Here is a 12,901-nt window from a genome sequence, read left to right as displayed (position 1 = left end):
TTGACCCCATGCTATCTCGACGTTCGTCACGCGAAATAGAGGATTTTCCGCATTTATTTTCTCGATGTCTAGTTCCGGTTGCGGGTTTGAAATTCGTCGGATGGATGAATACATATTTCTCCAATGATGGAGGGAAAGAAAGATTTTTTTTTGAATATTTTTTCAAATTCACTTGACACCCTTAAGGACAAAAAATTCAAATCATGTGACGAAGCGCCAGTTTTTCCGATAAGAAAACATGGCGCTGTCGTTGAATTCCCAGGAACCACCGACACCGATCGAGAAATCTAATCTGCCAAGGTGGCTGTTGACCCGTATGATACAGCTAAATGCTGAGAAACGTGTCAAGATATTGAAGGGCATTCCACGACAATTGGAATACAAAAAGAGGCTCTAGAATGCCATATACTGAAGAATACATTAGAAGTAAACTGATCAAAGAGTTGGAGGCCTCTCACGTCGTAAGTACCAATACTTTCGTTGTTCCATAATACTTGGAGAGTTTTGGAGGTGAGGACACTGAGTCATACTCAGATATTTTCCAATTTTTTTTTCATTCAATTTTTTTCTTTTCATCAAGAAAATTAAACAAAAAACTTGGAAAATTTGAGCCGAGGAAATCCTATTTAAAATATTTCAGTAGAATAAATTGTACAGAAAAATATAATTTTAAAATTCATTTTTTGTTCTGTTTTCTTTTTTCCACTCCGATATGAGTGGTTAAAGCCCGGTTGCACCAAGCCCTGTTATCCAAATAAACCCCAGGGTAAAATTTATTCTCGTGGTCAATTATATCGTAGGGGTAATAATTTTTCAATATTTGACCCGAAGAATATTTTTTCTTATCCTGCAGCCCCATTTGAATTAACACTGATTTAACCTTGGGATTAAATTTTATTTTTTGTTCTTGGGATAAATTTGAGATACTCTGCCGGGTAAAACAATCCATCGAACATTCAAATTTACTTTTTTTTCCTATCTGACGTTTTCGTTACCCGCAGCTGGTGCAACTGGGCCTAAGATTATAAAACTTTGTTTTAATTATGTTTTGGACACAGACTATTTTGACTACTTCTGTGATAATTATGAGTAGGGGAGGATGGGGTAAAATGGACACTTTGGTCTTTTTTAAAATTATTCATAACTCAGAAACAAATTTATCAATTGAATTCAGTTTAGGCTCGTCACAAAAGGAAATAATTGTTCTTTGTATTTAAAAAAAATTACTAAATTTTATCAACATTTCAACCCCTCATTAACATTTTAAAAAAAGTGAAAAGTGTCCGTTTTACCCCAACTTCCCTTACATATGGAAAAAGCCTTATCGACTATATATGGATTAATAATAATAATAATAATAATAGTAATAATAATAATAATAGAAAAATATAATTCTATTGGCGGTATAAAGAATATTTTTATTGAACATTGCAATAAAATCGGTCAGAAACTAATAACAATACAACTACTAAAAAAACTACTAACGATATATTGATAATTAATAACTAATAATAATTGAATTTTCTACCGAATTCGCTAGATTTTTCAATGATTTTTTTTCATACATGTCAACAAGTACGAAAAAATCGTATAGAAATTTTCTATGCGGATTGCGTATAGAATTTCTACAGGATTTTCGTATATGATATTTGGATATTTCTATACGGATATTGTTTATAGAAATTATTTCTATACGATTTCTATAGGTTTGATCCTATAGGACCAACTGCCACATGTATAGAAACATTTCGCATGGCGTTGCGATATTTGTTACGTTTTTCTCTGGAGCGTTTAGACATCTTTCGTATGAAAATAAAAATTTATGTAAAAATTCTAATCGGCTGTATCCTTGAAATCCTCATTGGCAGTATCCTTTTTAACGTAATTCGTCACAAGAATTTAATGTTATATTCAATTCTATACGTCTCTATAATTTCGTAAAGAATTTCAAATTTAATAATTTAAAAATAATTTAAAAATTACAATTTTTGAAAATTACGAGCATTTTCTACAAATAATTTATAAACAATCGATTTACCACCATAAAAATGACTTGTTCTGGATCGTAACAAATTTATTCATATTTGGAATTTTACCAGGAATTGATGTCAGTCCTACGAAAATCAGATTTCCGAAAGTTTAAACAATTTTAATTATTTATTTCTAACCAGCGAATGTTTTAAAAATTAATAATTCTGTGCAAAATGTAATTTTAATGACACTCAATATTCAGGATTTTTTTCTAATTTTTCTCACGCAATTTAATCGACAAATTTGATGATTAAATTTATGATTTGTATCAAATCGTGATTAAAATCGTGATTTGTATCAAACTGTGAAAAATACTTGGATATCCTTAAATAAAAATTAACTTTTCCAAAGTTGATTCAAGTCCCGGGTAAATTACCTTTTGAACGCTATCTTGATTGTTTTTTTCATTTTTATAATGTGAAATGCTCTCCAATTGCTATTCAGTTTTACACAGCCCTGGTGTTTCCAAAAATTATGATTAAACAATCAAAAAAACGTTGAAAAAAGCTGAAAATGGTAAAATAGCGTTTTTGAATAATATTGTGAAATAAACCCAATAGGGAGAAAATTGCAAATGAATAATTTGATGTATCTAATGGCTGTCAGATCGTTAGTTACCATGATGAATTACCCATTCACTCTTTCCTCTCTACCAGACTTATTTCTTAATCTTTATTAAACCGCTCTTTTAAATCTTCAGTTTTTTTCTACTTTTTTAATTCTAAAATCATGATTTTTAGGTACTCCTGCGTGATGTAAAATCCACTGGAAATTCTGATATATTTTACATCATAAAAAAAAATCCAATGGAAATCGTGATATATTTAACATCATGAAGACAGAATAAAACCAATCGAGATAACATTCGAAAGATAATTCCCCCGTGCCTTACCCGCCTTTTTCCCACTTTCTTACACGCACCCCCAAGAATCCCCCACATTCCCACCCACATCACCGACCGCGTCAGTGCCCCTTCGACGATTCCTCCGCATCCCCGACCTCGACGTCGTCGCAATTCTCTTCTCTCTTTCTTCCAGTAAACCAAAGCCCCCCACCTCAAGAATGCCCGAGTGCGCGCACCTCGGGCTCCTAATCTCATCGGCGATACTCCTAAGATGGTCGACCACCTACCACCCTTACAGTGGCGCAGGCAAGCCCCCCATGTACGGCGATTACGAGGCTCAGCGTCACTGGCAGGAGATAACCCTGAACGTGCCCCTAGGCCAGTGGTACCGAAACACAACCGACAACGACCTCCAGTACTGGGGGCTGGACTACCCGCCCCTGACGGCGTACCACAGCCTCCTCCTGGGAGCAATCGCCAACTCCCTGGACCCGTCGTTCGTCGAGCTCGAAAAATCCCGGGGCTTCGAGTCAGACGACCACAAGCACTTCATGCGCCTGACAGTCCTCGCAGCAGACGCGCTGATCTACATTCCCGCGGTCATCCTCTACTTCTGGACCTCAGAAATTCCCGACAGTAAAGTCCCCCCCAAAGCCGAGAGGAACATCTTCGGCTTCAGGCGCCAGCACCTCCTCATCCTCTCGTCGTTGCTGTACCCGGGGATAATCCTGATCGATCACGGCCACTTCCAGTACAACTGCGTCTCCCTCGGTCTCTTCGTTCTCGCCGTCGTCGGGATCATGAGGGACTCCACAGCCCTCGCCTCCCTCTTCTTCGTCCTCGCCCTCAACTACAAGCAGATGGAGCTCTACCACGCCCTTCCCTTCTTCTTCTACATCCTCGGGGTCTGCCTGAGGCTCGGGGAGAAGTCCCTTCTCTCCGCTCTGAAGCTCCTCGTGAAGACCGCTCTCGTCGTCCTGGCGACGTTCTTCGTCATCTGGGCCCCGTTCCTCGACAGATGGCCCGCTGCACTCGACGCTCTCGTCAGGCTCTTTCCCCTGGGGCGAGGCCTCTTCGAGGACAAAGTCGCCAATTTCTGGTGCTCTGCCAATGTCGCTGTCAAACTGAAGACCCTCGGCAATGATCGGCTTTTTAAAATGTCGCTGACGGCCACCAGCACTGCCGTCTTGCCCACCAATTTGCAGCTGCTTCTCAGGCCCAGTAAGGAGAGGTTTCTACTTTCGTTAGTCAACACCTCTTTGGGGTTCTTTTTGTTCTCGTTTCAGGTACATGAGAAGTCCATTCTTCTCGTCGCTGTCCCTGTGATGCTCTATTTTCGTGAAGATCCGCTTTTCTGCTTTTGGCTCTTGGGGGTCTCTTGCTTCAGCATGATTCCGTTGCTCATCAGGGATGGACTGTTCATCGCCTATTGTGGGGCCATGGGGGTTTATTGTCTGGGTGTTGTGGTGATGGTCCCGGAGGTGATGGAGACTTCTGGGTACTTTCGGGGGAGGGCGGGGAGGCTGGTCAAGGCTGCGGCCGTTTGCTCGGCTGCTGGAGCGGTTGCACTTTCGCTCGCTTGTTATTTTGTGGAGCCTCCGGAGAGGTATCCGGATCTGTTTCCACTCCTTGTGTCGGTTTATTGTTTTGCACATTTTTTTTTGTTTCTGGTTTATTTTAATTTGAAACAGTTTTTTGGCGGCGAGGGGGGGTGGAGCGAGCGTGTCGTGAGAGGCTTGTGAAATATTTGAAATGAAAATGGAAAAATGAATGATTTTTCAGCTTCCTGGATATTTTATTCTATTTAGAGTTTCTGCAAAATTTTCTATTTTGTACTGCATTTGTTTTCTTGATAAAAAATTGAGAGAAAAATGGAAAATTCGGGTTGATGATTTTTTGGGAAAAAATCTTGACAATAAGTTGGGGAAGATGAGGTTTTATTGAGTTTTTTATAGAATATTTTCTATTGAACATTTTTATTTTGGAAAATCAATAGTTTTTCAGCCAAATTTTTATTGCACGTGTTGTTGAAAATGTAAGAAACTAAATTCTATGTCAAACATTCTTTGATTATTGATAAAAATAATAATATATTGTAAAGAATTCCTGGACTGTAACGAATGAAAGAAAAATTCTGTGAAAGGTTCACGTGAATCAGTGACTGATTTCAATCTGTAAATATGAACGTTAAGTGAGAATGTCGTGAAATGATTATGAAATATTTGAAAGAAAATATTTTTGATTGTAAAAAATTGGAATTTTTAAAATTTTTCTGGCAAAAATTATGAAATATTTCCTTTTGAAAACTCCTGTTGAAGAAAAATAATAGTTTTTTAATCAAATTAAATTGTGTGGCAAACATTCTTTAATTATCAATAAGAATAAAAATTATTGATAACAATATATCCTAAACAATTCTTCGACTGTAACAAATGAAAGAAAAATTCTATGAAAGGTTCACGTGAATCAGTAACTGATTTCAATCTGTAAATATGAACGTGAAGTGAGAATGTCGTGAAATGATTATGAAATATTTGAGAGAAAATATTTTTGATTGTAGAAAATTGCAAGTTTTAAAATTTTTCTGGCAAAAATTATGAAATATTTCCTTTTGAAAAATCCTGTTGAAGAAAAATAATAGTTTTTTGATCAAATTAAATTGTATGGCAAACATTCTTTAATTATCAATGAGAATACAAATTATTGATAACAATATATCGTAAATAATTCTTCGACTGTGACAAATGAAAGAAAAATTCTATGAAAGGTTCACGTGAATCAGTGACTGATTTCAATCTCTGTAAATATATTTTGAGTAACAAAAACAACTCTTGTAGTGCTTCATGTATATTTTTTAATCGCTGTTTTTCAATAAATTTAATGATTGACATGAACGAGTGATTCATTCGTAATTTTACAATGTACTAGACTCCCGTAGTCCTAAGGGGTGGGCAAAACTGAAAGCGAAATAGAAAGTTAGAGGACTTTTCGGTGATTAATTGATTCTCATTGGAGCCAATAGACTTTAATTAATCGTTCGGCATTGTCTGTGATTCTAGGAGGTAGAGGATCAGTCAGACGGCTGTGGTGCCAAGTTCGCTGTGCTCATTGTGTCCGATAAATTCGAGGGCAAACCGTTACTCCAACGTCACAGGTATAGAAAATACACGTATTAAAAAATTTAATAGAAAAATGAGTCTTTTTCTCAAGAAATTCAATTGAATTTCTATTGAAATTCCAGGAGAATTTTATTTGTTTTTTGCGTCAATTTTATTAAAAATTATGCAACTTCCCCAAATAAACATTTATTATAAAATAAAATATCATTTTAATAATTCAAATGATATTTGATAATATTATAAAATAATAATAATTATTATTATTATTATTATTATAAATAATTATAATAATATTAATAATATAATAATTATAATATTATTTTATTTTTTATAAACTATCATAAAATATTGATTTAAAAATGCATGGGGAAGTTGCATAATTCTTAAAAGGTTTGACGTAAAAATAAATTGAACTTTTTAATCGAATATCGAATAGAAATTCTATATTGTCGAGTAGAAAATCTCAACGGAATAAATTATATGGGAAAATCGTCTATAGACATTTATAGACGTCTTATTCTGTTGGGATTTTTTTACAAGAATTATTCCGCATGAATTTTCCAATTTTTTTTCTTGAATTTTATTATGAAAAAAATAAAATACAGCAAAATACAGAAAAACGTTTAAAAAAACGCCCAATAATTACTATAGAAAAATCAAGATCTCTTGACTTTTTTCGAAGAAATATTTCTAAAAAAATGAGACGGTATTCTGAATTCTTGTAGAGCTCCAATAGAAATTCAATAGAGTTTGTCCGAGAAAAAGCTAGGTTTTTCTATTAGATTCCTTCATGCGTATTATTAATGAATCTGCTGAAAAACAAGGAAAAAACGACTTGCCCCTTCCACTTTCAGACTAGTAAACGCAGCATTGGAGGAAGAGCTCAAAGATATCCACGCGTTTTCGCAGAAGACACTGACCCCCGAGCAGTGGAAAAAACAGCAATCTTAGAGCTTCTCTATTACCACACACTCTCGTGATACTGAAAATTTATAAATACTCCATGTCATAGGAGTAACAAAAAATCTTATCTCCGCAGAGCCCACGTCACGAGCATTATTCGTTAAACTCTCGACTAGTTCAGTCCATTTCCTGTTCACTCAGCGATAAAATAATAAATACCCAGTTATAAAGTAAAATAATTCTCTCAGAATGGAATTCAGGGTATCAGCACCTGGGAAAATTGTCCTATACGGTGAGCACGCAGTGGTGTACGGTAAGACTGCTGTTGCAGCGAGTTTAGACTTGAGAACAACTCTAGAGTTCAAGGAGATTGAGGATCAGATTGTCGGATTGTCCATGCCAAAAGTGCGATTGCAGGTCAATATCCCAGTGGGTGATATTCACAACTATTTTTCCAATGAAAGCTGTCCAAAGTTCAAGGATGATCACAACAATTTTTACCTTCACGTGCAGAATTACGTCGAGAAAATTGGATACACGAATCTGCAGCAGAAACTGGCACTCGAGGCTTTCTTCTACTTGTTGATAGCTATTTCACAGGTAGGGACGTGTACGAAAATTTGGTGTCACGACTAAATAACTTTGCAAAAATAACTTCAAAAAAAAAACTTGTGAAAAAATAATTTCAACCATTATCAATTTCTACAAAATTGAGTGAAACAATATGCACAAACGGATGAGCCAATGTGGGATTGTTAACATCCCTTATAAAAGTCCCTAGGATTGATGAGGAAAATATTCGGTTACATAAATTCAGAATTGTTGAAATGTTCATTAGTAAAAATTCCATTATTGATGACAAATTCTGTTGATTTGTGGGAGAAAAAAAGTTGTAAATCCATTGAGCATTGAGAATGTTTCGGTATTTGATAGAATGAAAATCATTTTGTTTGAATCATTTTTTCCCGAAAATATTTTTTTTGAAGTTATTTTTGTTGAAGTTATTTTTCAGAAGCTGTATAGTCGTACTCTATTTGCTTTTGGGCGAGAAAAATCTAACGTTTTCTCTAAGAAATTCTATTGAATTCCTATTTCAATTCTATAAAAATTCTATTTAAAAAAATTTTCGCTTTTTGCGCCATTTCTATAGAAGATTATATAACATTACCATCATTAATTTTTTTAAGAGACAAAATGACAGGGAAATTTTTAAGAGAATATTTTACAAGTGCACTGTATTTTTATTTTTTCCTCATAATAAAATTCAAGTTAAAAAATTCGAAAATTCATGCCCAAGAATTCTCTTGAAATTAAATGCATGAATGTTACTGATAGTGTAAATAATCCGGATATGGGTTCTCTGCTTTAAGGCCCCGGTGTATTATCTTTCGAACGTTATCTCGCTGTTTTTTTTCATCTTTCGTCATCTGAAATTGTCAATTGAGTCCTGCATCATGCAGAAGTCTTGAAAAATTATGAATGAATAATCAAAAAAAGTAGAAGAAATTCTTAATTTTTTCAAAGAGCATTCTTAATTTATATTCAGAATAAGTTGAATAACAAGAAATTGAAAAATTCATCTGATTTACGGTGACAAATGACGGCCTGTCACCCAATATCATGCAGGGGGAAGACTTCATAAATCTTTTCCCACACTGCACAGAGACATTTATTACGGAAAAGGCTCTTTGAAAAAAGTTGTAATATTTTGAAGAATTTTTTAATCACACTTTTATCACATAAAAATGGCAGATGACTGTTTTGAAAATTGAGATATCTAGCTGTCACTTCCCATGAGAAGTTAGTGTTTTGTTATCCACCATGGAAAATGACAGTAATTTCTACTTTTTTCAACTCATTCTGAATTTCAATTAAAAACGCTCTTTGAAAAAGTTCAGAATTTTTTCTATTTTTTTTCATCTTTCTATCACAATTTTTGGGAATTTCTACATGATATACCACTCAGTTGACAATTTTGGATTTTAAAAAATCCAGATAACACTAGAAAAATAGTACACCCGGGGCTTAAACTAATAAAATTTTTAAAAAATAAAAAAAAGAAATCTCATAGAAAAAAATCCCAACAGAATAAGTTACATAGAAAAATGGCTACAGCTGTTGGTTATTTTATAAACAAATTGATACTAAACAAAGACTTTTTCGATGGACCTCCAACAGAAAATCAGTAGAAATTCTCAGAGAAGTTTTTCTATTAATTCTTTCACACGTGTGACCGTATTTTTGCGTTCGTAATCACAGGTCGAGGGGTTGAGTGTGAGGCCTTTCCGGATTGCCATAGACTCAGCCCTGGCGATTTCCTCGGGTCTGGGGAGTTCGGCGTCCTTCGCCGTCTGCATTGCCACCTGTTTCCTTCATCTGTCCAATGCGCAGAAGAACGAGCTCTCGAGTCTCGATGCAAACGAACTGGAGAAGATCTCCAGGTTCGCCTTCAGCTGCGAGAAGATCATGCATGGGACACCCTCGGGAATCGACAACTCCGTCTGCACTTATGGGTCCATTATCGAGTTCAGGAGGGGAGAGACGCTGGAGCCCATCCTGGGGGCCATGCAGATGAGGGTTCTCCTGGTGGATACCAGGGTTCAGAGGAGCACTAAAGCCCAGGTCGACAAGTTGGAGGCTTTGAAGAGGAGATACCCCAGTATTTTTGGTCCAGTGATTGAGGCGATTGACAATGTGTCGAAAGAGGCTCTGGAGGTGATCAAGACGGTCAGGAGTCTTCCTGGGGATGGGGGGGAGGGGCTGCACAGCAGCTATCAACAGTTGATGGTGAGTTGATGCATGAACAGGAGAATTCCCTGAGGAGAATTCTCTGTTTTAGAAAATTAGAGTTGAGGCCCGGGTGGATTATCTTTGGAACGTGATCTTGTTTTTTTTTTTTATAATCTGAAATGATCTTCAATTGCTATTCAGTTTTACATAGCCCTGGATTCTCAAAAAATTATGATTGTATAATAAAAAAAACGTTGAAAAAAAGCAGAACATTTTCAAAAAGTGTTTTTGAATAATATTGGGGAATAAACTCAAAAGGAACGAAATTGCAAATTAATAATTTGATGTATCTCCTGCGTGATGTAAAATCCAATGGAAATTGTGATATATTTTACATTATGAAGATGGAAAAACAATCGAGATAACGTTCGAAAGATAATCCACCCGGGCCTTAACTCAAAATGAAAGCATCCACCTAAATTTCTAAACTCAAAAATTCTTTGGTTTATCACACTGAGAAACAAAATTATTTTTGCCAAATATTCATTTAGTTGAGAGGAGCATTCATGTTTTCAAAATATTATTTCTCCAATCGAGTCATTCCCAGGCGAGTCTGATTAGGTTCCAATCATAATAATTATCTTGCTCTAGAGGATAAACTCCTGTAATGATTATTCATTTTCCTAAATTTCTTATTTTCTAGAGGGAAGAATTTCGATTAATTTTTCAATGTTGATAATTATTGAGGGAGTTCCTCAAGGTCATAACTAACATGACCGTTTTCTGGAGCAATATAATTGACATAATTGAAAAAATAACTTCAAATCTCTCAAATAAATGGATATTTGTGAAAAAATAATTTTTCCTCAGTGCAGACGTTCCCAAGGGAAACCCAAAAAATCCATCATAATCGAATTGCGATAATTTCCAGACATTAATGGAGGTGAATCAAGGTCTACTAGCAACATGTCAAACCTCGCATCCATCACTCGACCGAATCTGTGCTGAAGCTAAGAATTACGGATTAGCTGCCAAACTGACTGGAGCTGGAGGCGGTGGTTACGCCTACATTCTGCTATTACCAGACACACCAACCGAAACAATCACCAGTATATCAAAGAAACTCATTGCCAATGGCTACCTCGTCACTCTAACGAACCTCGGTGGTGCTGGAGTCGAGCTGCACACACTGTGACAAATCGTAACTTAATTATTTATTCTCATTCAGGGCTGTAGTTAAAATCATTATCAAATGATTTACACATGGTACATATTTTCTCTATCAATTTTTATACAGATCTGTGGGGGCATTTATTTATCTACTTACATGATTTAACGGGTCAACTCATTATAAAATTCTTTGTTCAATTTGTATACAAAATAGTGATCGTCGAAAAATTATGAAATTTAATTAAATTAAAATGACTAATTATACGTTGAATATGTACTTTGGTTTTATCGTATGAATTTTTTATCATATCCTCATGATTACTGTAATCATGAGGACTATTCAAAATCTATACAGTATACGTCAATTATCGTAATTGTTTTAATGGAGATTTATGGCTAGGATAAATACTGCATGATTGGGAACGACGAAATGCTGCGATTTGTTATTTACAAAATTAATTCGAATGGTTTAGTATTAACAATCAATGCAACCACTCTCTCTCTTTCATACGCATGGGAAAATTTAATGGAAAAACCTAGTGCTTTTTGTTTGAAATTAGGCTGGGGTTCTATTAGAATTCTATTGAAAAATTCTATTTGTTTTTTGTTAATATTTGTTTATAGGAAATTGTCTGTAGATGTTGATTTCTCTAAATAACTTATTCTGTTTTTCTAGGTTTTTTTAACAATTCTTGGACATGAATTTTCCAAGTTCTCTTGGGTTTTATTATGAAAAATAAATAAAAATACAGTGGAAAGGAATGGAAAATTAACGCGAAAAGATTTTGGTAGACAAATAAAATCTGTTGACTTTTTTTGTATCACAATCTTCCAAACAAATGGCGCAAAGGTTAAATACAATTTTTTTTATAGAATTCTAATAAAACTACGAGAGTTCTTGCAGAACTCAAACTCTAAGAGATTCCATTCAGTAGTGAAGCGGTAAACCGAGTTAAGTCGATTTTGACTATTAGCCAGTTTTTGCTGAATATCTCGGAATCTAAGAGAGATAGCAAAATTTTTCTCATGACTTTTTTTATAACGCTCTATTGGCTCTACAAAAAAGGTCATGACAAAAATCTTTCTATCTCTTTTAGATTCCGAGATATTCGTCAAAAACTAGCCAATAGTAAAAAACGACTTAACCCGGTTTACCGCGTCGCTACTGTATTGAATTTCCAATGAAAATTCAATAGAATATCTTAGAGAAAGCGCCAGGTTCTTCTATTTAATTTCCTCATGCGTGCTCGTATTGAATAAAAAATAAATACGTATTCAAATGATACGTAATCCCATCGAATGGTAATTAGTAATCCCAAGTGTTAACGTTTTGGGATTGAAATTTTAAATTAGCAAATTAATTACAACGGTCACGCACGAAACAATTTAATAGAAAAACCTATCGAATTCGTTGGAAAATTCTATTGATTTTCTATTGGACTGTTCTATTAGTTTTTGGCCGATTCTATTGAAATGTTCAATAGAAAATATTCAGTAAAAAAAGTCAATAGAATTCAATTCTTTTATATAACTCATTCTATTGAGACATTTTCTATAGAATTTCCTCGACTCAAATTTTCCAAGTTTTTTCGTTTGATTTTCTTGATGAGAAGAAAAGAAAAATAGAATGAAAAAAACTTGGAAAATTTGAGTCGAGCAAATTCTATAGAAAATATATGAAAAGAATAAACTATATAGAAAAATCGAATTCTGTTGACTTTTTCTATTGAATGTTTTCTATTGAACATGTCAATAGAATCAGCCAAAAACTCATAGAAAGTTTAATAGAAATTCAATCGAATTTTCTAACGAATTCGATAGGTTTTTCTATTAATTTTTTTCGTGCGTGGTGTATAGCCAATGGTGAAGAACCTAGCGCTTTTTTTGTGAAATTCTATTGAAAAATTGTATTTGTTTTTTGCACCAGCGCTATTAAAAATTATTCAATTTCCTCGATCATTTCAATAGCGAAATGATAAAACTGTGCAAGTCAATTTTGACTATTGACCCATTTTCAATGAATATCTCGGAATCTAAGAGAGATAGCAAAATTTTTGTCATTCCCGTTTTTGTAGAGCCAATTGAGAGCTACAACAAATGGAAC

The 12,901-nt window shown here is 34.7% G+C and overlaps 2 protein-coding genes across 3 annotated transcripts; both read left to right on the top strand.

Moving 5' to 3' along the window:
- Positions 1-385: 385 nt before the first annotated feature.
- Positions 386-4,679, top strand: LOC107048448 (probable dolichyl pyrophosphate Man9GlcNAc2 alpha-1,3-glucosyltransferase). Its single transcript, XM_015271615.1, has 2 exons — positions 386-461; positions 3,069-4,679. The coding sequence occupies exon 2, from the start codon at positions 3,094-3,096 to the stop codon at positions 4,615-4,617; it is 1,524 nt and encodes a 507-aa protein (XP_015127101.1). The 5' UTR covers positions 386-461; positions 3,069-3,093; the 3' UTR covers positions 4,618-4,679.
- Positions 4,680-6,947: 2,268 nt separating this feature from the next.
- LOC107048449 (mevalonate kinase) lies at positions 6,948-11,074 on the top strand. Of its 2 annotated transcripts, XM_015271617.2 has the most exons (4): positions 6,948-7,326; positions 7,411-7,497; positions 9,157-9,684; positions 10,559-11,074. In XM_015271617.2, exons 1-4 carry the CDS (start codon positions 7,147-7,149, stop codon positions 10,820-10,822), a joined length of 1,059 nt encoding a protein of 352 aa, XP_015127103.1. In that variant the 5' UTR covers positions 6,948-7,146; the 3' UTR covers positions 10,823-11,074. The 2 variants fall into 2 exon arrangements, with proteins under 2 accessions (XP_015127103.1, XP_015127102.1); XM_015271616.2 differs by having other exon boundaries at positions 6,948-7,497.
- The last annotated feature ends 1,827 nt before the right edge of the window (positions 11,075-12,901 follow it).

Source organism: Diachasma alloeum, unplaced genomic scaffold, assembly GCF_001412515.2.
Source record: "Diachasma alloeum isolate Michigan unplaced genomic scaffold, Dall2.0 Dall_scaffold_00192, whole genome shotgun sequence".
In the NCBI taxonomy this organism is placed as follows: domain Eukaryota; kingdom Metazoa; phylum Arthropoda; class Insecta; order Hymenoptera; family Braconidae; genus Diachasma; species Diachasma alloeum.
This window is presented reverse-complemented; position numbering and strand designations above follow the sequence as displayed.

Coding starts and splice junctions, on each gene's coding strand:
- LOC107048449 (XM_015271616.2), top strand. CDS start 7,147: ATGGAATTCAGGGTATCAGCACCTGGGAAAATTGTCCTATACGGTGAG. Junction 7,498..9,156: donor TGTTGATAGCTATTTCACAG/GTAGGGACGTGT, acceptor TCGTAATCACAG/GTCGAGGGGTTGAGTGTGAG. Junction 9,685..10,558: donor GCAGCTATCAACAGTTGATG/GTGAGTTGATGC, acceptor GATAATTTCCAG/ACATTAATGGAGGTGAATCA.
- LOC107048448 (XM_015271615.1), top strand. CDS start 3,094: ATGCCCGAGTGCGCGCACCTCGGGCTCCTAATCTCATCGGCGATACTC.